The 26,593-nt window shown below is 44.4% G+C and overlaps 1 protein-coding gene across 1 annotated transcript in view; it reads right to left on the reverse strand.

Annotated features, from left to right (window-relative positions):
* The window catches only part of LOC138638117 (probable cation-transporting ATPase 13A4), a 627,752-nt gene that overhangs the window by 244,512 nt on the left and 356,647 nt on the right, over positions 1–26,593 (reverse strand). The window contains exons 13-15 of the mRNA XM_069727139.1: positions 20,689–20,750; positions 20,242–20,389; positions 19,663–19,749 (exon numbers count right to left, since the gene is read on the reverse strand). Of these exons, the coding sequence (XP_069583240.1) occupies positions 19,663–19,749; positions 20,242–20,389; positions 20,689–20,750 (297 nt within the window). The remainder of the gene's footprint in view (positions 1–19,662; positions 19,750–20,241; positions 20,390–20,688; positions 20,751–26,593) is intronic.

Consider the following 26,593-nt stretch of genomic DNA (forward strand, 5'->3'; position numbering starts at 1 on the left):
AGTATGTTTATTCCCATACGGTATATACTGTGCACAGGTCCTATCCAGGATGCTAATAAACGTCTCCCATTTTCTTTGTGTATTTTTGTGTCTCAGGATATCGTCCCAGTTAATTGCACCAAGATCCTCTCTCATCCGTTGGAAATTTGCCCTCCTGAAGTTTAGTGTCCTTGTAACCCCTCTACTACACATCTTTTTAAAGGATACATGAAAACTTATTATTTTGTGATCGCTATTTCCCAAGTGACCCCCAACCCTTATATTTGATATGCGGTCTGGCCTGTTGGTTAATATTAGGTCTAGCAGTGCCCCCCTTCTTGTTGGGTCCTGAACCAGTTGTGAAAGGTAATTGTCTCTCATAATTGTCAAAAAACGATTACCTTTGCTGGAACTGCAGGTTTCTGTTCCCCAATCTATTTCAGGGTAGTTGAAGTCCCCCATAATAATAACTTCTCCTTGAGTCGCAGCTTCATCTATTTGCTTTACGAGGATATTCTCCATTGCTTCCATTATTTTTGGAGATTTATAACAAACCCCTATCAGTAATTTATTATTTTTTCCCCCTCCCCTTATCTCCACCCACAGGGATTCTACATTTTCATTAAATTCACCTATATTATCGCGCAGGATGGGTTTTAAGGATGATTTTACATATAGACACACCCCTCCCCCTCGCTTATCTGTACGGTCATTTCTGAACAGGCTATAGCCCTGCAAGTTAACAGCCCAGTCATGGCTCTCATCCAGCCACGTTTCAGATATCCCCACCATGTCATAATTATGCTCCAACAACATTAGTTCTAATTCGTCCATTTTGTTGGCGAGGCTTCTGGCATTAGTATACATGCACTTTATGTTCCTCTCTGTACTTCTATTTCTTAAATTATTAACTGTTCTGACCCCACCCCCCATGCCACCGCCACCCCCAACTTCCTTATTTGTGCCCAGGTCTCTGTCTGCACTATCTTCCCCTCCTATAAAATGAATACCCTCCCCCCCAATTCCTAGTTTAAACACTCCTCCAACCTTCTAGCCATTCTCTCCCCCAGCACAGCTGCACCCTCCCCATTGAGGTGCAGCCCGTCCCTAGCGTAGAGCCTGTAGCCAACTGAGAAGTCAGCCCAGTTCTGCAGGAACCCAAACCCCTCTTTCCTACACCAATTCTTGAGCCACTTATTAACCTCCCTAATCTCCCGTTGCCTCTCTGGCGTGGCACGTGGTACCGGCAGTATTTCGGAAAATACCACGTTGGAGGTCCTTGCTTTCAGCTTGCAGCCTAATTCCCTGAAATCATCTTTAAGGACCTTCCACCTACCTCTAACTTTGTCATTAGTGCCAATGTGCACCATGACCGCTGGGTCCTCACCAGCCCCTCCCAATAATCTGTCTGCGCATTTCGACAAAGGCAGCATGCTGAAATGCGCATTGGCGGAGGGTGCCCATCAAGGAGACTAGGAATATACCGCATTACGTCATCGGACATCAACCACCATCAGTCTCCCCATCAATCACAACTGCTATTTCTTCCTCCTCCTCTGTTACTGTGCCAACTATTGAGATGCATGTCTTTGACCGTAGAACCTCGGGTTCTTTACCCAATTGAGTTACTGTGACTTTGAGGCCGCATCAGCTGTTATGGAAGCGGACATGCCTGCTGTTTTTGACTGATCTCAGAGAGCGATCACACCACAAGTTTCTCAATCCACAGTAACATCTTTGCCTGCACCTCTCTCATGGTCCAGCTGTTTGTCCGGTTCACCATATTCTGCCCTCTCACTGCACTGCAGCCAGCCCCCGGTACCACAGTTGTGGTCACGGAAAATATTGTTTCCTCCTACGCATAACAAACGCTAAGAGGTTGAACTCCACCATCTACAATTTGTTGTCTACGAAAATGCTTCCTTTTTGCCTGGTGAATAACGATGGTTTCTGAAAGCTGATGGCCATTGCAGGTCCCCAGTACCAATTACCCAGTCATCATTATTTTTTGAAGAAAGCTGTGCCTGCGCTACACCAGCATGTAGCAGACAACATCATCCATTCCTTGACAAAATATCTGTCTGCCAGGGTGCATTTCACCACAGACACTTGGATGAGTAAGCATGGCAAAGGCCATTACATCTTGCTGACTGGGCATTTGGTGACTCTGGTGGCTGTGGGGACAAGCACTGCTCTACAAGTCTTGGAATCCAAGAGGCATGCGGGCCAAACCTCTATATTTAACACTTTCTCCACTGCTTCTGCCTCCTCTTTCTCTTCAAGGGCCTCCACCTTCGCCCTCAACCTCTGCCTCACACATTCCAACAGTGCATAGCGAACCCCCAGCACCTCCATACTGCGCAGCCAGGGCTCAACGCAATCAGGCAGTCTTAAAATTGATATGCCTTGGAGATCGCAGTCACACATCTGAAGAGTTGTGGAAAGATCTCAAGGCTGAATTTGATCAATGGCTGTCTCTGCTGATCCTGCATCCAGGGAAGGCCATGTCCGGTAACAGTGCAAACCTTGTGGGGTCCCTGTGGTGAGGCAACCTCACACACGTGCCATGCATGGCTCACGTCCTTTACCTGGTGGTGCAGTGTTTTCTCAGCCACTATTCTGGCCTGGATGAGCTGCTCGAGAAAGCATGAAAGCTGTGTGCTCGCAACCCTCTGCTCATCGACTTGCATCAATACAGAGGTCTTCGTTCCTGCCAGTTAACAGGTTGATATGCGATGTGCCGACACAGTGGAATTCCACTCTGCACATGTTGCAGCGAATGTGGCAGCAACGAGCCCTGATGCAGTATGTCATACCGCATATTACAGAGTGCACAATGATTAAGGACATCTGCACCCTTCTGCATAGTTTTGAAATGGCTACTGAAATGATTAGCGCTGACGACGCCATCATCTGCATCACTATTCATTTATATGCTGGAGCAGACTTTGAATAGCCTGCAGGAGGAGATTATGGTCCCAGAAGAAGAGGTGGAAGCAGAGGAGGCTGCGGAAGGGATAACATTGTCTCGAAGTTCAAGACTGTCGTCACGCAGGTGGGTGCAAAGGGAGGGTGGAGGGGGCTGTTGATAACAGACAAACTGTTATTATAGGTGCAAGATCCAAGGAACAAATGGGGGAGATAGATGTTATGGGCGAGCAACTGTCAGATGAAGAGGATAATCCTCCCCTCTCTGTTGTTCAGGGTTGGCAGGAGGGGACCGAGGAACCAAGCTTCATTGTTACCCTGCCACCATCACAGCATGGGCTCTGACCTCATGGAAGGGCCCGAGATACGAGTGTCTTCTTGCTGCACTATCTGCAACATTATCCCGTGTAGTAATGATTAGGAATAATGCTGACTGCTGTGTTGCCACTTTATTAGATCCACATTATAAAACCAAATTTTGCCAGATGATTCCCACCCTAGAAAGGGACCCATAAATGCTGGAGTATCAAAACATGCTTTTATACAACCTTGAGTGAGCATTTCCTCAAGACAGCATTGAAGCACACAGTTCGCATCCCAGCTGTAGAATTCCAACCTCTGGCCCGTCAAGTCATCAATGCCAAAACAATAGTAGCAGCAGTGTAGAAGTGGAAAAAGCAATTCCTGTGAGTCCTTGGACACTTTTTTTAGCCCAACTTGTGCACCAGCATGACAGAGTCCAAGTCTTACTTGTGGTGAAAAAATAGAGAGGATGGTGCAGGACAATCTAGAACTAAACCTTAATACCATCAGGAAGGGTTTAGACCCTTTCACATTTTGGGCTTCCAAAATGGAGGAGTGGTCTTAGCTTGCCTCACATGCCTTGGAGGTTTTATCATGCCTGGCTGCCAGCGTTCTTTCAGAACATGTCTTTTGTGCTGCTGGTGGTGTCCTGATGGATAAGCGAAACTTTCATTAAGATGAACAAGTCATGGATCTTCAAGGACTTTAGCACCCCAATCGCAGACTGTACAGACTAGGTGATATTGCAATTTTTAGTGTGATGCACTATTGTCACGTAACTGCACTCTGTGATATCTTTAGTGTCGCTTCTGGAACTGCTGCTGCTAAAGTTAACACAAATTTGTAGAAATGTGAAAAGTCATGGTTTGTCTACATCTGCTGAGTTAGCTGTAGTGGAAGACATTATCGATCCGCCACTGGACCTTCATTAGAATTTTATCTAGAATGATATTGAATGCTGTGTGCAGATAACTTGTTAAAGCAGCATGTCTGTTGCTTGCGAGCACTGTCGTTATGGATATGGGCTGTGTCAGAGGATCTGTATGTCTGCGTTACATACTGCTGTTGTGGAAGGCTGCAAAAATAAATGGAACATTCTTTTTTCACTAATTGAGTGCCAAGTTTATTACTAACATTTAATGGGCTGGATACCCTACTTGAGCACCAATCACAAACTTGTTTATGAGTGCCGTATTTTTTCATATTATTGTAGTGGAAGACGTGTCAGTCTCAGTTATACTATTTCTATTCTCGTGAAAGTAGTCCACTTTGATGGTGTCATGCCCTCATTTTTTAATATGTGAACACTCCAAGTTGGGTGTCCATCTGCTGAATTAGGAGTAGTTAAAGACTTGTCGGTCCCTATTACACTATTTCTACTGTGTTGAAATTGATGCCACTTTTGCAGTATCCGCCAATAATTTTTTGAAATGTGAACACTCATGGTTGAGTGTCCATCTGCTGAAATACGTGTAGTGAAAGACCTATTGGTCCATATTAGACTATTTCTACTGTGGTGAAATTGATGCCACTTCTGTGGTGTAAGTGCAGCGCCCCAGAGAACTGGTCGTTGCAGTATGGCCCCAAGGCGAGTAGCGGTACGTCCGATGGCACTAAAGAGTTCTCCTAACCAGGTATCACCAGAACACATTACACTTCACACTCTGGCCACTAGGGGGAGAAAAAGGCTTTATTTATTGGGCCACTCCTCACACTGGTAAAACTAGGGGCTGGGGAGGAAGTTAGTCAGAAGCTGACTGGGTTGGAACCAGGCAACATCCCGTGGCAGGGGGTGTTGCGGGGAGAAGACACAGGGGGGCCCCTGTCAGGCGTGGGAACCTGGCAGGTGCCTAGCGACAGAACAGAACGTTATGGAACTGCGCCTGCACACCTTGCGGCGGTATCTTAAGGAAGAGACAAGAGGGGAAGAATATTGTGGAACAGTGTAAACGAGATCAGCACAAAGGAGAGCCAGTAAGAGTCGTGCAGAGAGAGGAAGGCAACATGTTACTGAGGCGCGTAGTCGGTGGCCGGATCACCGTAGGAGTAACTGACTTCAGGCCTTACTTCAAATTCCGCTGGACAGTTGATTATAGGTTGGCTGTCTACCTTTTACACCTACGAAGACATAGGGGCAACATTGAGAGAGGGGCGTCTCTAGGGTCCCGGAAGACCTCCAAGCCTTCCCGTCAAACGGGTGGCGTCCTAGCCATACTTTATCTGGGGGACGTTAGAAACTAGCAACATCTTGAACCAAAGAACGAGAGAGAGAGAGAGAAAGAGAGAGCTGTAGAGAACGAACGAAAGAGAACAGCAGTTGTGAGGACTATTCCGAATGCTCAGCAGGGTAGGACTACAACTCACAGGCGCTATTGGTAGGCAACGATTTCCATCTGCGAGGGAAACTCTCTGGATGTGCCCATCGGACCGGCCGGTCTCTGATAGCCCGGTTGAACGTGCTCTGGACTGAGTGTACTGAAGCCTTCAGTAAAAGGTAAAGAGACTGCAACCCTGTGTCATCGTTATTGCCTGCACCTCACACCATCACCATCTACCTTACTGGGAAGCCCTGGGGATTCACTTCACCTGTGGGAAGGTATACCATCCAGCTGCTATTCCATCAGCCCAGCGGACCCCACAGCAGCGTCGGTCACCCTGACCGAACACCACAGGTGGCGTCACGAACCCCTGACAGACTGTATTACCATTTCCATTGGACGCCCCTTAGCAGGGTCACGACCGGGTCCAGCCACCATGACAACCGCAGAACAGAAGGAGAAGGGACCGGTACCGAGTGACTTGTAGCCCTGTGTCTGGGGGCGCTCCAACTTGGCGTCATGAACAGGATCATACTTAAGCCTGAAGAATTGGGTCATGTGTGCCTTGGAACTGTGATTGAAACATGTTGGACTGTGATTTATTGCAAAGACTGTGAATTGCTATTTACGCAAGATTCCCGCCAAAACTGCCGCCATTGCCGCGCCACGAGTAGCACAGGAGAAGAAGGAGGGCGTGCCATGGGAGGAGACTATCAAAGTGGCGCCAGAAGTGCTGACCGCCCCCTCCGATTGCTGTTGCGGGAGGACGATCTACCCCGAAGCAGAGGAGAACCGCCCCCTGATTTGCAACGGCGGGAACCAAGACAAGAAGGTGCTCGACCCCCAGGAAATGGAGGAGCCGCGGGGGAGTGCCATTGCCGATCCCAGAGAGGGGATGACGAACAAAGAGTACCTGAGCGGCGAAGAAGTGATCCGTGCTTGTCCCCGCCAACCGGAGGAGGACTCAGACTTTTCGGGCTCGTGGGCGGAGGAGCCGAGTCAGCCTATCCCGAGTATGGAGCCAGCCGATGCGAAGCTATGGAGATCGGAGCCGCCACCGAGGGCTGCGTCGGGAGAACCGCAGTGCGAGCCGCAGCCGATTCCAGCGGCCTTGTCAACGGAACTGATCGGCATCGGTGGAACCATATCAGATGGAGGTATGGAAAACGCCCCTGCCCTCATGACCGATCCGGTTCCCGCGACAACTCCCCGTCCTGACAGCAACCGACTCCCTGCCCCCGAACTGGTGGCTATAACCCCCGGCACCATGGAGAAGCTGGTGCCTCCGCTCCCAACAACTATGGGGACACCATTGTGCGTGAGCTCCGAGGGGGTGATCTTCCAATGGGATAACCCGAGGGTAGAGCCAGACGGGACCAGACAGGAGGGTACTAGCATTGCTGTGCTCACCTGGGAACAGTATAAACAATGCCTGATTTTAAACTGGAAAGACCGACAAGAGACAGAACAAAGTGACCCACCGAAAGTACCAGAACCAAAGACCAGACGCAATAAAGGAAGTCCGGTAAAGCGGGGAACTGTGGTAGCCTTTTACCCGAAGCGGGGTTGGGGCTATATACAGGAACCGGGGCTACCGATGGAAGTCTTCTTTACTAGCTACAACGTGAAGACCCCATGCCGTAATAGATGGGATGACCAGCTACTGTATCACGGGGATCAGGTGACGTACACCCGCTATCGGAGTGCGCAAGGGTGGTGCGCCCGGAATGTTTACCGATGCGAACCGGTGGTGGCGCCACCTGTAGTCCTGAATACGACTAACTCGGATTTGACGAATTCCACCCATGTCACCACAGTGTGCATTATTGCCGCTACTGAACTTGCAACCCAAGCCAACATTCGGATTCATACACCGGGTGACCTGGTCGCACCTGTTGTGAATTCTGTGATCAAGCTCCCTCCTGTGGTCACGAGTGGTACTGCGGCTTCTGAGTTTCCTTCCTCAGGTGATGAGGTTAAGTCGTTAGGTGCTGCTCTGTTTAACTCCACCTAGTGCTTTGATCCTGGCCTCCAGTCAATGTTCTAGTATTGGTCTTGCTTCCTCCTGGATCGTTCCTGTGGCCTGTTTGCTCAGCATAAGTCTAAGTTCTGCTTGTGTTACTTTTGTTGCTATATTTTCTGTTCAGCTTGCTTTTTTGGTTTTGCTTGCTTGCTGGAAGCTCTGAGACGCAGAGGGAGCACCTCCGTACCGTTAGTCGGTGCGGACGGACTTTTTGCCCCTCTGCGTGGTTGTTTGTAGGTTTTTGTGTTGACCACAAAGCTATCTTTCCTATCCTCGGTCTATTCAGTAAGTCGGGCCTCACTTTGCTAAATCTATTTCATCTCTGTGTTTGTATTTTCATCTTAACTCACAGTCATTATATGTGGGGGGCTGCCTTTTCCTTTGGGGAATTTCTCTGAGGCAAGGTAGGCTTATTTTTCTGTCTTCAGGACTAGCTAGTTTCTCAGGGAGCATTAGGCACAATCCATGGCTACCTCTAGTGTGGTTTGATAGGTTTAGGGATTGCGGTCAGCAGAGTTTCCACGTCTCAGAGCTCGTCCTATGTTTTGTGGTTTTTGTCAGGTCACTTGTGTGCTCTGAACTTCAAGGTCCATTGTGGTTCTGAATTACCTATTCATAACAGTACTGGAGGCCCAAAGTACTATGCTTCTCAATAGAGGGAAAAAAGAAGTTCTGAGACCATTTTTTTTTCTTTGCACTGTGTTTTGCCTTTTTTTCCCCTAGACATTTGGGTGGTTCAGGACACAGGTGTGGTGATGGACATTAAAGGTCTGTCTTCATGTGTGGATCTTCTCACTGCAAGAGTACAAAATATTCAAGACTTTGTGGCTCAGAATTCTATGTTAGAACCAAGAATTCCTATTCCTGATTTGTTTTCTGGAGATAGAGCTAAATTTCTGAGTTTCAAAAATAATTGCAAACTGTTTCTGGCGTTGAAACCTCGCTCCTCTGGTGACCCAGTTCAACAAGTTAAGATTATTATTTCTTTATTACGTGGCGACCCTCAAGACTGGGCATTTTCCCTTGCGCCAGGAGATCCTGCATTATGTAATATTGATGCGTTTTTTCTGGCGCTCGGATTACTGTACGATGAACCTAATTCAGTGGATCAGGCAGAGAAAAATTTGCTGGCACTGTGTCAGGGTCAGGATGAGATAGAGATTTATTGTCAGAAGTTTAGAAAGTGGTCTGTGCTCACTCAATGGAATGAATGTGCTTTGGCAGCAATCTTCAGAAAGGGTCTCTCTGAAGCCCTTAAGGATGTCATGGTGGGATTTCCTATGCCTGCTGGTCTGAATGAGTCTATGTCTTTGGCCATTCAGATCGGTCGACGCTTGCGTGAGCGTAAATCTGTGCACCATTTGGCGGTATTATCTGAGCATAAACCTGAGCCTTTGCAGTGCGATAGGACTTTGACCAGAGCTGAAAGGCAGGAACACAGATGTCAGAATGGGCTGTGTTTCTACTGTGGTGATTCCACTCATGCTATCTCCGATTGTCCTAAGCGCACTAAGCGGTTCACTATGTCTGCCACCATTGGTACGGTACAGTCGAAATTTCTTTTGTCCGTTACTTTGATCTGCTCTTTGTCTTCCTATTCTGTCATGGCATTTGTGGATTCAGGCGCTGCCCTGAATTTGATGGACTTGGAGTTTGCTAGGCGCTGTGGGTTTGTCTTGGAGCCCTTGCAGTGTCTTATTCCATTGAGAGGAATTTATGCTATGCCTTTGGCCAAGAATAAGCCTCAGTATTGGACCCAGCTGACCATGTGCATGGCTCCTGCGCACCAGGAGGATATTCGCTTTCTGGTGTTGCAAAATCTGCATGATGTGGTCGTGTTGGGGTTGCCATGGCTACAAGTCCATAACCCAGTATTAGATTGGAAATCAATGTCTGTGTCCAGCTGGGGTAGTCAGGGGGTACATGGTGATGTTCCATTTCTGTCTATCTCATCATCCACCCCTTCTGAGGTCCCAGAGTTCTTGTCTCATTACCGGGATGTATTCGATGAGCCCAAGTCCAATGCCCTACCTCCGCATAGGGATTGTGATTGTGCTATCGAGTTGATTCCTGGTAGTAAGTTTCCTAAGGGTCGACTGTTTAATTTATCTGTACCTGAGCACGCCGCTATGCGGAGTTACGTAAAAGAATCCTTGGAGAAGGGTCATATTCGGCCGTCGTCATCGCCATTGGGAGCAGGGTTCTTTTTTGTGGCAAAGAAGGATGGTTCGCTGAGACCTTGTATTGATTACCACCTTCTAAATAAAATCACGGTCAAATTTCAGTACCCCTTGCCGCTGCTATCTGATTTGTTTGCTCGGATTAAGGGGGCTAGTTGGTTCACCAAGATAGATCTTCGTGGTGCATATAATCTTGTGCGTATTAAACGGGGCGATGAATGGAAAACTGCATTTAATATGCCCGAGGGCCATTTTGAGTACCTAGTTATGCCATTCGGACTTGCCAATGCTCCATCAGTATTTCAGTCCTTTATGCATGACATCTTCCGAGAGTAACTGGATAAATTCCTGATTGTATACTTGGATGATATTTTGGTCTTCTCGGATGATTGGGAGTCTCATGTGAAGCAGGTCAGAATGGTGTTCCAGGTCCTGCGTGCTAATTCTTTGTTTGTGAAGGGATCAAAGTGTCTCTTTGGTGTCCAGAAGGTTTCATTTTTGGGGTTCATCTTTTCCCCTTCTACCATCGAGATGGACCCTGTTAAGGTCCAGGCCATTTATGATTGGACTCAGCCGACATCTCTGAAGAGTCTGCAAAAGTTCCTTGGCTTTGCTAATTTTTATCGTCGCTTCATCTGTAATTTTTCTAGTATTGCTAAACCATTGACCGATTTGACCAAGATGGGTGCTGATGTGGTCAATTGGTCTTCTGCTGCTGTGGAAGCTTTTCAAGAGTTAAAGCGTCGTCTTTCTTCTGCCCCTGTGTTGTGTCAACCAGATGTTTCGCTTCCGTTCCAGGTTGAGGTTGATGCTTCTGAAATTGGAGCGGGGGCTGTTTTGTCGCAAAGAGGTGCTGATTGCTCGGTGATGAAGCCATGCGCCTTCTTTTCCAGGAAGTTTTCGCCTGCTGAGCGAAATTATGATGTTGGCAATCGAGAGTTGCTGGCCATGAAGTGGGCATTCGAGGAGTGGCGTCAATGGCTTGAAGGAGCTAAGCATCGCGTGGTGGTCTTGACTGATCACAAGAACTTGACTTATCTCGAGTCTGCCAAACGGTTGAATCCTAGACAGGCTCGTTGGTCGCTGTTTTTCTCCCGTTTTGACTTTGTGGTTTCGTACCTTCCGGGCTCTAAAAATGTGAAGGCGGATGCCCTGTCTAGGAATTTTGTGCCCGACTCTCTGGGTTTGCCTGAGCCGGCGGGTATTCTCAAAGAGGGAGTAATTGTGTCTGCCATCTCCCCTGATTTGCAGCGGGTGCTGCAAAAATTTCAGGCTAATAAACCTGATCGTTGCCCAGCAGAGAAACTGTTTGTCCCTGATAGGTGGACGAATAAAGTTATCTCTGAGGTTCATTGTTCGGTGTTGGCTGGTCATCCTGGAATCTTTGGTACCAGAGATTTGGTGGCTAGATCCTTTTGGTGGCCGTCTCTGTCGCGGGATGTGCGTTCTTTTGTGCAGTCCTGTGGGATTTGTGCTCGGGCTAAGCCCTGCTGTTCTCGTGCCAGTGGGTTGCTTTTGCTCTTGCCGATCCCGAAGAGGCCTTGGACACATATCTCTATGGATTTTATTTCGGATCTCCCCGTCTCTCAAAAAATGTCGGTCATTTGGGTAGTTTGTGATCGCTTCTCTAAGATGATCCATTTGGTACCCTTGTCTAAATTACCTTCCTCCTCTGATTTGGTGCCATTGTTCTTCCAGCATGTGGTTCGTTTACATGGCATTCCAGAGAACATCGTTTCTGACAGAGGTTCCCAGTTTGTTTCGAGGTTTTGGCGAGCCTTTTGTGCTAGGATGGACATTGATTTGTCTTTTTCCTCGGCTTTCCATCCTCAGACAAATGGCCAGACTGAACGAACCAATCAGACCTTGGAAGCATCTGAGATGTTTTGTTTCTGCTGATCAGGATGATTGGGTGTCCTTTTTGCCATTGGCTGAGTTCGCTCTTAATAATCGGGCCAGCTCGGCTACCTTGGTTTCACCATTTTTCTGCAATTCTGGGTTCCATCCTCGTTTCTCTTCAGGGCAGTTTGAGTCTTCGGACTGTCCTGGTGTGGATACTGTGGTGGACAGGTTGCAGCGGATTTGGACTCATGTAGTGGACAATTTGACCTTGTCCCAGGAGAAGGCTCAACGTTTCGCTAATCGCAGACGCTGTGTGGGTCCCCGACTTTGTGTTGGGGATTTGGTTTGGTTGTCATCTCGTTATATTCCTATGAAGGTTTCCTCTCCTAAGTTTAAGCCTCATTTCATTGGCCCGTATAGGATTTCTGAGGTTCTTAATCCTGTGTCTTTTCGTTTGACCCTTCCAGATTCTTTTTCCATCCATAACGTATTCCATAGGTCATTGTTGCGGAGATACGTGGCGCCTGTGGTTCCATCTGTTGATCCTCCTGCCCCGGTTTTGGTGGAGGGGGAGTTGGAGTATATAGTGGAGAAGATTTTGGATTCTCGTGTTTCGAGACGGAAACTCCAGTATCTGGTTAAGTGGAAGGGTTATGGTCAGGAAGCTAATTCCTGGGTCTTTGCCTCTGATGTCCATGCTGCCGATCTTGTTCGTGCATTTCATATGGCTCATCCTGGTTGGCCTGGGGGCTCTGGTGAGGGTTCGGTGACCCCTCCTCAAGGGGGGGTACTGTTGTGAATTCTGTGATCAAGCTCCCTCCTGTGGTCTCGAGTGGTACTGCGGCTTCTGAGTTTCCTTCCTCAGGTCATGAGGTTAAGTCGTTAGGTGCTGCTCTATTTAACTCCACCTAGTGTTTTGATCCTGGCCTCCAGTCAATGTTCTAGTATTGGTCTTGCTTCCTCCTGGATCGTTCCTGTGGCATGTCTGCTCAGCATAAGCTAAGTTCTGCTTGTGTTACTTTTGTTGCTATATTTTCTGTCCAGCTTGCTTTTTTGGTTTTGCTTGCTTGCTGGAAGCTCTGAGACGCAGAGGGAGCACCTCCGTACCATTAGTCGGTGCGGAGGGTCTTTTTGCCCCTCTGCGTGGTTGTTTGTAGGTTTTTGTGTTGACCGCAAAGCTATCTTTCCTATCCTCGGTCTATTCAGTAAGTCGGGCCTCACTTTGCTAAATCTATTTCATCTCTGTGTTTGTATTTTCATCTTAACTCACAGTCATTATATGTGGGGGGCTGCCTTTTCCTTTGGGGAATTTCTCTGAGGCAAGGTAGGCTTATTTTTCTGTCTTCTAGCTAGTTTCTCAGGCTGTGCCGAGTTGCATAGGGAGCGTTAGGCGCAATCCACGGCTACCTCTAGTGTGGTTTGATAGGTTTAGGGATTGCGGTCAGCAGAGTTTCCACGTCTCAGAGCTCGTCCTATGTTTTGTGGTTTTTGTCAGGTCACTTGTGTGCTCTGAACTTCAAGGTCCATTGTGGTTCTGAATTACCTATTCATAACACGCACCCGAGCGACAAAACCACGACAATGACACTGCAACAGGCGAGAACACGGAGGCGGGACTACCGCGGCCGGGAAGAGTCCCCTACCGATGGATGCCTTGCAACCTATTATAGAAATAAACCTCGGAGACCCGATATGTAAATAGTTAACTGTTACCTACTGCTACTTCAGACCCGTCCAGGGTTAACTCCTAGGGATCCCTTTGTTGACCCGGGATCCCTATTGTTTTCTATTGTTTGTTTTTCTACTGTTCATCATTGTTTTAAAGACTGCCAAATCATGGACGGTGAATGATTCACAAACTGGCTTTGTAAATAGTTGCACCTTCTTAAAGGTGCCCCCTACTGGTTTTATAAGTCGAGGAAGACTTTGTGTAGACTTTGTGAAGACTCGCTGCCAAAAGACTTGATTGCTGTGAACTTGCTGAAAGAGAGTCTGCACCAGAGACTTGGGTCCCTCTTAAAGGGAATGTTTGATGATAACTTTTATAAAGGTTGAACCGTTAATAATGTTGAAGAACTTAGATAGTTTAATAATGTTAACAAAGATTGAGGACAGGAAAGTTTGAAGTGAACCCGTAGGGGTTAAAGAGAGAGTCCTCCTGAGAAACGTAGAAAGATGGTCGGCACAATGGCAGTAGGCTCAGCCAAGGAGCTAGGCGGTCCTGCATTGGTGAAGTGAGAACGGAAAAGAAGGTTGAGTTGTTGTAGTAATTGATAGTAGGCCTTTAGTGGGTTCAGCTTATACGCCCTTAAAGGAAGAGTTAGTTTAATGTTCGAAAATTTTGCACTTAGTAGAATACCCGGCTGGGTACAGAGAGTTATTTATAGTCATAATGTTATTTAAAAGTATTTAACTGTTATTTTTGTTTGTAACGTTCAAGTGTCCTTACCTCCCATAAAGGGAAGCACCTTTTCTATTTATTTGTTCTTAGCATCCAAAAATTTTGTATGTCTTTCACTGCATTATATTGTTGTTCTTCTTCCCAGTCCAGGAGTACTGGATTTAACCGGGGGGGAGTGCAGCGCCCCAGAGACCTGGTCGTTGCAGTATGGCCCAAAGGCGAGTAGCGGTACGTCCGATGGCACTAAAGAGTTCTGCTGACCAGGTATCACCAGAACACATTACACTTCACACTCCAGCCACTAGAGGGAGAGAAAGGCTTTATTTATTGGGCCACTCCTCACACTGGTAAAACTAGGGGCTGGGGAGGAAGTTAGTCAGAAGCTGACTGGGTTGGAACCAGGCAACATCCCGTGGCAGGGGGTGTTGTGGGGAGAAGACACGGGGGGCCCCTGTCAGGCGTGGGAACCTGGCAGGTGCCTAGCGACAGAACAGAATGTTACGGAACCGCGCCTGCACACCTTGCGGTGGTATCCTAAGGAAGAGACAAGAGGGGAAGAATATTGTGGAACAGTGTAAACGAGATCAGCACAAAGGAGAGCCAGTAAGAGTCGTGCCGAGAGAGGAAGGCAACATCTTACTGAGGTGCGTAGTCGGTGGCCGGATCACCGTAGGAGTAACTGACTTCAGGCCTTACTTCAAATTCCGCTGGACAGTTGATTATAGGTTGGCTGTCTACCTTTTACACCTACGAAGACATAGGGGGCAACAGTGGGAGAGGGGTGTCTCTAGGGTCCCGGAAGACCTCCAAGCCTTCCCGTCAAACGGGTGGCGTCCTAGCCATACTTTATCTGGGGGACGTTAGAAACTAGCAACATCTGGAACCAAAGAACGAGAGCGAGAAAGAGAGCTGTAGAGAACGAACGAAAGAGAACAGCAGTTGTGAGGACTATTCCGAATGCTCAGCAGGGTAGGACTACAACTCACAGGCGCTATTGGTAGGCAACGATTTCCATCTGCGAGGGAAACTCTCTGGATGAGCCAATCGGACCAGCCGGTCTCTGATAGCCCGGTTGAACGTGCTCTGGACTGAGTGTACTGAAGCCTTCAGTAAAAGGTAAAGAGACTGCAACCCTGTGTCCTCGTTATTGCCTGCACCTCACACCATCACCATCCACCTTACTGGGAAGCCCTGGGGATTCACTTCACCTGTGGGAAGGTATACCATCCAGCTGCTATTCCATCACCCCAGCAGACCCCACAGCAGCGTCGGTCACCCTGACCGAACACCACAGGTGGCATCACGAACCCCTGACAGACTGTACTACCATTTCCATTGGACGCCCCTTAGCAGGGTCACGACCGGGTCCAGCCACCGTGACAACCGCAGAACTGAAGGAGAAGGGACCGGTACCGAGTGACTTGTGGCCCTGTGTCTGGGGGCGCTCCATAAAGCCCTCATTTCTTTTAATGTGAACACACCTTGTAGGCTGTTCATCTATTGGACTGGGTGTAGAGTAAGACCTGTTATTCCCTATTCTACTATTTTACTGTGGTGAAATTGATGCCATTTTATTGGTGTATGCCAATAATTTTTGGACATGTGAACACTCCTTGTTGAGTGTCCATCTGCTGGATTGGGTGTAGAGAAAGACACGTCGGTCCCTATTCTACTATTTCTACTGTGGTGAAATTGATGCCACTACTGTGGTGTCTGCCAATAATTTTTGGAAATGTGAACAATCATGGTTAGATCTCCTTCATGCATGTTGCCTGTAGCAGTAGGCCTCCGAGACCGTCAGGACTCCACTGCCTTGCACTCAACTACCCATTTTACTATCATTACATTTTTCTGACAATGGAGACTAGAAAACTGATATTTGTGCCACCTATGTGGGGCTCAGCATGACAGCAGGTAGAGGTGTTGCATGTGTTATCAGGGCTCCCAGCAAAGGGGCCCTTCACCGATTCCTCACCCACCTCGTCTTACTGTGATGTTTATTTGAAGGCTGTAAATGCTGTTGCATATCCCGATAACTCATGCCTGCCTGATTGCTGCAGTTCCATGTTGCAATTTGTGCTGTGGGTGAATTAAGGCCACTTTCCTTGATCTGTCCCTCATGTGATGTGTTTCGGCAGCATTTGGGGTCGTTCTAAGGTGTTGTGAATGCGTTTGTTTTTGCCTCCATTGACTATAATGGTGTTCAATTATGTTCGGTGAATATTCGACAAATTAATCGGCGAATATTGCAAATTCAGCAAATGTAATCCGAATCAAACATTGAAATATTTGCGCATCTCTAGTCAGGAGTAAATGTGTCACCTAAAGCGTTTGACAGAGGTAAACCTCTAAATCTATCAGCCCCTCTGCCTAGCTCGGTCTAAGGCCAGTTTCACATGCCAGTACATCCAGGACCGTGTAGAGATAGTTTTGTCACGTACCCGAGATACTGACACAAGTAGATGCATTCAAATGAATGGGTCTATGCAGATGTCAGCGTGTTTTGACAGACCGTGTGTCAGAGTGCAAAACAAGCAAACATGTCCATTTTTTTCCAGACACACGGCCCGCCAAATGTCCTGCACACGGAGAACAATGTACACTGTCCTCCGTGCACACGGACGGCCACAACGGGAAGCAGAGCTACGGTAAGCTGCTGTTCCACTGCATTTGGTGCTGAAGCTGGCTCTCATCCATTTTCCACTGCTCTGCCAGTGAGCAGGGAACAATGAATGAAAGAAAAAAACGACGTGGGGTCCCCCCTATATTTTACAACCAATCTGGCAAAACTCACAGGTGTGGTCTGCTATTCTCAGGATGGTAATGGTCATGGATATGGGCCCCCTAGGCTAAAAAAGCAGCCCGCAGCTACCTAGAAAAGGTGCATCTATTAGATGCGCCAATTCTGGATCTTTGCCTGGTTCTTCCCACTGCCCTGTAGCAGTGGCAAGTGGGGTAAGTTATTGTAAGGTGACATTAAGCTGCATTAGTAATAGAGAGGCGTCAATAAGGCACCTCTCCATTACTAATCCTATAGTTGTTAAAGGGTAAATCAAACACCACACAGTAAGAAAAAAGTATTTTAATTAGATAAAACAATATACACATTTTTTTCCATCTTTATTAGTCTGCCATTCCAAGCAAAGCCCTCGATCTCCTGTAAAAAAGTCAAAATTATAAACCAACAATATACCATACCTGTCCAGCGTACAGTCAGTCCCACACCGTAATCCATATCTGGGGGAATATACAGAAATGCACAAAACTGTTGCATTTTTATGCAATCCTAAAAAGACGAACACCGCCGGATGACAAGTTAGACTGCGTCTACAGTGCCTCCATCTGCCTCATTATAGCGAATCTTCCACAAGAGGTTCCATCTGAATCACGTATTTTAGAGATTTACATGGAAACCCTGGTGTAAGAGTTTAACGAAGAGAGCAGGATAAATGTGCGCCGAACATTACTGTAATCTTTAAGAGGCTGAAAAAATGAGGCTAAGTAGGCTAAGAATTGGTTTTCCTTGTGCGGTATAAATGATTAGGCAACTTTATTCTTCGGGTCGGAGCAAATACAGGGATACCAGATTTATATTGGGGTTTTATGTTTGGCTGTGATCACTCACCTAAAGATTCTTTATTGCAAAAAATAGTTTTTGCATCACCACATTTTGACTGCTATAATTTTTCCATATTTTGGCCAAAAGAGTCATGTTATGGCTTGTTTTTTGCGGAACAAGTTGGTTTTTATTGGTAGCGTTTTCAGGCACATTACATTTTTTGATCACTTTCTATTCCAATTTCTGGGAGGCAGAATGAAAAAAAATAGCAATTTAGGAATTTTTTTGGGGGGGAGGTTCATGCTGTTCCGGCTGCCGTCACACTAGCAGTATTTGGTCAGTATTTTACATCAGTATTTGTAAGCCAAAACCAGGAGTGGGTGATAAATGCAGAAGTGGTGCATATGTTTCTATTATACTTTTCCTCTAATTGTTCCTCTCCTGGTTTTGACTTACAAATACTGATGTAAAATACTGACCAAATACTGCTAGTGTGACGGCAGCCTCCATGTGTGGTAAAATTGATAAGGGAGCTTTATTGTTCTGGTCATTAGGATTACAGCGATACTTCATTTATATTGTTTTCTTATGTTTTGCGCTTTTACACAATAAAAACTATTTTATAGAAAAAATAATTATTTTTAGATACCCTTATTGTGATTGCTATAACTTTTTTATTTTTTCGGAACTGTATTTAGCTTTTTTTTTGAGGGAATAGATGACATTTTCAGCAGTACCATGTTTATTTATATCCGTCTTTTTTAGCTCGTTTTATTCCCCTTTTTGTTCAGCAATATGATGATAAAGCATTGTTTTTTGCCTTGTTTTTTGTTTTTTTTATGGTGTTCACTCAAGGGGTTAACTAGTTGGATGGTTTTATTGGTCTAGTCATTGCGGACGCGGCGATACCAAATATATATACTTTTTGTAATGTGCTGCTGCAGTGCAGTATAGAGCAACCTCCACCAGGGGGTGCTGGTTAAGAGAAAGAGGTTGTACACACAGCACAGCAACACTGAATAACAACACAGGTGTCACAGGTAATGAAAGAGACGTGAAACAAGCCAAGGTCATACACAGAGACAGCAGCGCGGTACAGAAGGGGCGAGCAGAGAATTGTCGGGGACAAGCAAGATGTCAGAACCTACCGGGAACGTGGTAACCAAAACATGAGACATAAGACGGAGTCGGGGTACAGGCCAGAGGTCAGAACAAGTCATAAACGGGTGCAGGCAGTCAGAGGCAAACAGGAACACTATTACAGGGATAAGGTCAGGAGCTCAAACAGTGCAGCATGAACTATAGCTGACACTGGCCCACAAGCTGCAGAGGACTTAAATAGCTCAGCAGGTTTCAAAGTGAGGCAGAGAGGATTAACTCCCACATGACCAGTCTAGAGACAAGACAGCTGAACACACCCTCAGAATTGGAACATGACACTTTTATTATTAATATTTTTTCATTCAAATATTTATTTATAGATACATTATCTTTATTATTGTATTATTATTATTTTTGATTTGTTTGCAATTATTTAAAATTATTATTTTTTTTTACATTTTTAAAACTTTTTTACTTTGTCGGTCATCATGGCAATGATTGGGAGCCCGCGTCACTTTGAAGAGTCTCCGATCAAAGGGCAGAGGGGCTGTCAGCCCTCTGCCAGCACCCGGAATACTGCAATCATGTTCGATCACAGCATTTTGGGGGTTAAAGTGCTGGGAGCGGTCTGTGATTTACTGCCCGGGCTGACATCCGGCGGCGATTGCCTGCGCACCACCCACGTGCGAACGATCGTGAAGATGTAATAATCCGTCCATGGTCAAATGGGCCCAGGGCACATCGACAGATTATTACATCTGATGTCAGAAAGGGGTTAAAACAATGTACTGATCCAAAGAGGGAAATCTGGGCACTGGTAGATGAGGAGCAGTTTGTATCTGCTATTTTTTTAATTATCTTATTATATTTCCAGCTGGGCAGCTTTTGTAGTTACTTTTAAAGGTTGAACCATTCCTTTAATACTCATGAGATTAAAGATTAAAAACATAATCAGTAACACATACTATGTTAAACTTTTTCAGAAACTTATACTGAAAAATAAAATTATGAAAATAAAATTAACTTGCCTTTGCAGCAGAAGGTCCAGGTTTCACCATTGTGCAGCCTTTATATGGGTCATTTTCTCTGATTTTTACCTTGTAATCTACAAGTTCCTGTTCAATATATTAAATTCAGATTTATTAATGAAGGGTTATTCCCATCACAGCTATTCATGCGTCAGTCAGTCTGTATCTTCTACACTCAGTTTTCAGAGATTGGTGAACCTCTGACCACCTCTGCCTCTCCAACAAACTTTTTTTCTACACAGTCGTGTAATTTTCAAGTCAATTGACCCTCCAGCTGTTTTTCATTAGTACCACTTAACTTTTTTTAGATGTATTGTTGCCATCGATTTCTAAATGTGTTAACTTTTTTCAAATGAAAAGGAAAAATGTCTAACTTTCAACTTTAGATTTTTTCTGTTCTTTTGTAAATAAAATATGGTAATAAGAAATTTTGAATCATTGCATTCTTGTTTTCTTTACATCTTACACAGCGTCCCAAATTTTTTGGAATTTGAGTTGTAGATGGATGTATAATAATAGAGGTGAATGGTATATTCTTATAAAATGTTAACATATAAACTTTTTTAACATGTAACTTACCCAACCTGTTCCCTCAAACATCTTCAAGTCCAATGGATCTCCTAGTAATTTTCCATCCATTGTGATAAGCGAGTGGCAACTTGTCATTGCTTGAAGTATTGGACACCAGCATAGATTATCAGAAGTGAAAAATGTCGTATCCTGAAAACTAAAAATGCATGTTGACACACATAGCATTGCTAAACTAATATTAATTTTAAGTTTAAAATTTTTGAGAAAAAAAGGAGTGGATTAAAAAAGAGTAAACAAAGCAGACACCATGGGAAGGGCAAGAGTTATATGGAATAGGGGGTCCCTTGGGGATTGCTTAAAGAAGGAGAGCACAATTTATTGATATAGAACAATTAGCTTTGCTATTGAATGATTGACTATTTGCACTGGCCACTGATTGAGCTTTCACTCCTGGCAGGCAAACACTTTACAGTTGTTATGCTGACTAAAACTTACCATCTTTTATCACAAGGAAGAACACCATACAAATCCAAGATGTCTTCTGTCAAAGTTCCAGTCTATATAGAAATGAATGAATTGAAAATCTTATGCAAATGTTGTAAATATCCTGACTCCGAGTACAATTTCAGACAAGTAAATACAGGAACAATCTAGCATCCTTATTTCGGACACAGCATCTGAAACTATAGATTCTACCGAGCTACTGTTAGTTCACCATAAAATCCTATAGTAAAATGGCCAAGATCTACCATAGGTCTTATATCACTATAACTATTGAGCAATCATAAAGGAAAAAAAATCACCATCAGCTCACCAAATCTAGCAAAATGTCCATGGATTCAGAAATTGTCCAATGCAGAAATCCAAGAGGTCGGCATCCCCAAGTAAGCAGACAGGGTAAAAATAAGGGAGATCCAGCACCGGAATTATAAAAATTCAATAGTTTATTGGATCAACATTACAAAACAATACAAGAAGAGATATATATCTTGGTACCATGTAGGCCAGTAGATAGAAAAATATTTAGAATTGAAAGTCCTCAGTGGTTGATACCTTTAGCCATTAAAAGGTATCAACCACTGAGGACTCTCAATTCTAAAAACAATAAAACAAACCATGGAGGGACATGAAACACCTGACTCATTTCGGGCAGAGATGTTCTTAGTCATAGAAATATCTATGACTAAGGACATCACTGTCCGAAATGCATCAGGTGTTTCATGTCCCCCCTTGGCATGTTTTATTGTTTTTTAATGTTGATCCAATAAAGTATTGAATGTTAATAGTTCCGATGCTGGATCTCAACTACCTTTAGCATAACTAATAAGGATAATAAACTAACTTTTATAAGGTAAACCAGCAACCAAATATGTTTTCACCTAGAAAATATATACATCTTAGATCATTAAAAACCTGACATGGGATGCATGTTGTCTCTAGTTTATGCAGCATGAATCAAACAGGCTACATTATTGCAGTTATGTATTTTTTCTCTGAAACACTGTGGTACTTCAAAGAGAACATACTTTGAATAGTCAGCAAAGGACTATGTGTTTCAAATGACTAGTCTTGAATGACAAGTCAAGTCCCATGGAACTTCTCCCATCCCGATCCTGTAAGGGGAGCAAAGGAGTGGGATGGGTGTAGACACAGAATGGGAACGAGGGGTCAGAATGGGTGCATACACAGTATAGGGAATGAAGGAGGAAATTTGAGGACATAGCATGGAGAGCAAGGGGGATGGGTGCGGATAGAGTATGTAGAGCAAGGAGGGTTGGGCATGAACACAGCATGGAAATTGAGAGGGGAAAATTTGAGCACAATATGGGGAGAGAGGAAGTGGGACTGGTAAGGTCATGGTATTGGGAGCAAAGGGGGATGGGTACTGACAATAAGGGGAGTAAGGGGGGATGAATGTGGAAACAATATGGGGAGGGGGATGTGATAAGAGAGTTTTGAGGGAAATAGTATGAGGAGACAGTATGGAATGAGAAAAATGTGAGTTGACATAGAATAGAGACTGGGTATTGCAAGGGGGTGGTATGTAGAAGGGGCAGCATGGGAGTATAGTCTTAGACCACAGGAAGGAGGAGACAGTTTGCCGAGGATAGGGTGTGTGTTGAAAAAGTATAAGGCAGTAATGGGCAGTATATGGGGCCATCGTGAGAGTACAGTGTGAATATGGGGCACAATATGGAAAAGAACGTGCAATGTGGAGCGTATGTATCATAAGAGGGACAGAGTGTGTGGATCATATTTTGTGCAAGGAGCACTATGATGAGCCATTATTTATCAAGGGGCACAGAGTAGGGTAGATATTTTTATTCAGGTGTATTACAACTAGTTATGAGCGAATTTCTGCAAAAAATGATCGCCAAAAATAAATTCGGCACAAATACAACATATTCAGATTCGTGATTGGAAACATGAGCAAAATTTTATAAAATCAGAAAAAAATTGGAAACATTTGGTAGAAAGTGCAGGAAAACATTTGCGTTGACACTAAAGTATTTTCAGCACTTTGTATGATGAGCGTGGGGCACATGTTTGATGATGGCAAGGGGTGGAGAGAGCTTAGAGGAGCGGCGTGCTTGTAAACAGTAACTATTTTTCTTCTTATAACTTTATGTGTGCACATTTGCAGCGAGTCAATCAGAGCACAGGAATCATCTGTGAACATATATTCCCTTTAAAACAAACTTTAATGTTTCAATCTTAAAAAACACCAACCCAGTGAAATAATTGGAAATATACCAGAGATATCAAAAAAGACCATACAGCTGCCTGTCAAGAAACTACAATAGGCCTATTATCACCCCGCCTGGCTGTGGAGGTTTGCACCCTAAGAGATGATATTTTGGCCCACCACTCACCGTAGACTATCCCTTACTCCCCTATATCAACCCTACAAAAAAAGGTGAGAAAACAATATATTAAAGGGCAGAGATGAAAAAAAGGTAAATACTATTAGAAATTCCCTATAGGGATCCTGAAGTACAAGCATAAATATTAACAAATTTCATCCAACATGCATAGAGTATTCAACAATGCATGACATGTTTTTCCTGCTCAAATTCTGCTTGGCAGCAAAAACCTGAATATCCGATATACATAGGCAAAACATGTCATGCATTGTTGTACAGGCAAAACATGTCATGTATTGTTGAAGACTCTATGCATGTTGTTGGTCTCTTAGGGTGCCAACCTCCACAGCCAGGCAGGGGTGACAATAGGAAAATTGTAGGGTCTTGACAGGCAGCTGCATGGTCTTTTTTGATATATCTGGTATATTACCAATTATTTCACAGGGTTGGTGGCTTTTAAGATTGAAACATTAAAGTTTGTTTTTAAAGGTAATATATGCTCACATATGATTTAGGATTTCCTTGATCTACTTGTTTGGATACTAATTTACACAGGAAACATCCACAAAGTCTTGACACAATGGCTAGTGTAATTGGCTGCTGAAATCACGTCCCTCTCCATAAAATGAGTGAACATCTTGTTTTAGAACCATTTTGATGCTGTTGTAGCACAAATTTTGGGGGCAGTTGCTACTGTGATTCCCCATGCCAAATCTCATTTTGTTATTAAGTGATGGTGAAATTCCACTGTCTGCATAGCTTATGCAGATGAAAAAAAAAATTCTGTTGTTTAACGTGATAAAGCCCGCCATATTCCACATTGTAATATTAAGGGAGTTGAATTTAAGCTGTCTGCAGACCTCACGCACATCCAAAAAATATTTTTTTCTGTTGCTAAATGTGATACAGCCCTCCATATCCCACATTGTAATTTTCTGATGGTGAAATTAAGCTGTCTGCAGACCTCATGCACATTACAAAAAATATTTCTGTTGCTAAATGTTATACAGCCCAACATATCCCACGTTGTAATATTTCAGGGTTGAAATTAAGCTGTCTGCAGAGCTCACGCACATAAAAAATTTTTATGCTGCTAGCTGTGATACAGCCCTCCATATCCCCCGTTGTAATTTTCTGGCAAGGAAATTAAGCTCAACGATAGCGGACTTATATCAAAAGCTGCCGCATGAAGAGATCCATATTCGTATGTTAAAACCAAGATTTACTTTATTAACACAAAATATTATAAAAATATAAACACAGGCAAGTAAGACATACATCAACAAAAAAGTGTCAAAAGGAGTGGAATAAGTAGAGCTCAACCCAATATATCTATATATCAATTGCTATTAATTATCGTATGTCACTGTAACAGCCTATTCAGGGACGACATGCGGTGGACTTGCTATTTATAGTCCTACTGGCGATAAGTCACCTATTCAGAATTAACAATGCCTATCCACCATGCATATTAATCCACTAATACCGGGAAACCATGAATGTGTAAATGACCCATATATCTAGAGCAGAGGTCCCCAACGTTTCTGACCTTGAGAGCCACATTCAGCTCTGAGAGTGGGTCGCAAGCCACATCAAGCATTGAGATAGGGTCGCGAGCCACATTAAGCTCCCACCCACTCACAATAGTGGAAACCAAAGCCCCCATTACAGGCATAATGATAACCAAAGATTTTCCACAAAAATCAATCACCCCAAAGCAGTATGCAAAGATCCAGGAGTTCCTACAATACCCCCATTCAGTAGCCCCCTATAAAGCACTCCCAAGACACTTCCTCTGATGGGTGGTGTCATCCTGTCTCCAGCATACCATACTTAAATAATCTCAAAACCCCTAAGACCAGAATATGTGCATCCAGATCTGCTCTTCTGTGCAGGGATGCTCACAAAATTCACCATTTTCAGATGTGACCTTCATACCGGTTTGCAAGAACTGGAGCTAATGACCAAGCTGACAGACAGCCGCGAGCCACAATTCATGGGACCGCGAGCCACATGTGGCTCCCGAGCTACAGGTTGGGGATCCCTGATCTAGAGTGTTTCCAGACTAACAGTCCTGTACTCACACCGCTATTAAAATACAGCATTATATCATAAGGCACTTACTTACATACAAAAGTATTCCCAGGGAGACTGTGACCAAGAGATATGAGCCCACCGAACGCTCCAGGTGCGCCCCGACGCCCCCGGTAGAAGCTTACGGGCGAAACTAGTGTCGGGGCGCACCTGGAGGGTTCGGTGGGCTCATATCTCTTGGTCACAGTCACAGTAGGAGAGATCTCACTTTGAAATTGTTTGTAGGATCTAGTCTGTTATACAGGCCTTATTCACAGGTCAAAATATATTTATTCTGTTACGGACGTCATACAGTATAGGACATCTCACTTTCAAATTGTTTGTAGCATCTATTTAATGTTATACAGGCCTCATCCAATGGCTCCAAAAATCTCTTTGGTTATTAACGTCATACAGTAGGGGACATCTTACTTGGAAATTGTTTGTAGCATCTAGTCTATGTTATACAGGCCTCATCAACAGGCCAAAAAATATTCAGTTACTAAAATCATACAGTAGAGGAGATCTCATTTAGAAATTGTTTGTAGCATCCAGTCTATTTTATACAGTCCTCATCCAATGACAACAAAAACATTTGTTCTGTTACTAACATCAAACAGTAGGGTAGATCTCACTTTGAAATTGTTTATAGCATTTATTCTGTTATACGGCCTCATACACAGGCCAACAAAAATTCTTCTGTTGCTAACCCATACAGTAGGGAACATCTTACATTGAAATTGCTTGTATCATCTAGTCTATGTGAAAAAGGCCTCATCCACAGGCAAAAAATGTCTTCTGTTACTAATATCATACAGTAGGGAAGATATCACTTTGAAATTATTGTAGCATCTAGTCTAGGTTTCCAGTTCTCATCCAAAAAAAAATCATTTCTTCTGTTACTAACTTTCAACAGTAGTGGAGATCTCATTTTGAAATTGCTTGTAGTTTCTGGTCTATGCTATACAGGCCTCATCCACACGGCAAAAAATATTTATTCTGCTACTAACATCATATTACTAACATCAGGGGACATCTCACTTTCAAATTGTTTGTAGCGTCTGGTCAATGTTATACAAGTCTCATCCTCAGGCACAAAAAATGTTGTTGGTTACTAACGTCATACAGTAGGGGAGATCTAATTTTAAAATTGTTTGGAGCATATTTTCTTTGTCATACTGGCCTCATCCACTCAAACAATTCTTTCTTCTATGGCTAATGCGATTCAGCATGCCATATTTCACGTTGTCATTTACTGCCGCTGAAATTTAGCTCAGCTCTTTGCTGGGCTGGCACAGAGTTAAAAAATATTTTTTGTTTATTAATACTGTGCTTTTACCACAGTATTTGAGCAACATGACTGGGAAAAAGTGAGGTCATGGTAGAAGAGGACTTAGGCTTGGTGATCAAGGTGTACGTGGGGTAGGTGGTAATGTCAGTGAAAGCACTAGTGAATCAACAAT

The sequence above is a fragment of the Ranitomeya imitator genome, chromosome 5 (assembly GCF_032444005.1).
Source record: "Ranitomeya imitator isolate aRanImi1 chromosome 5, aRanImi1.pri, whole genome shotgun sequence".
Lineage (NCBI taxonomy): Eukaryota > Metazoa > Chordata > Amphibia > Anura > Dendrobatidae > Ranitomeya > Ranitomeya imitator.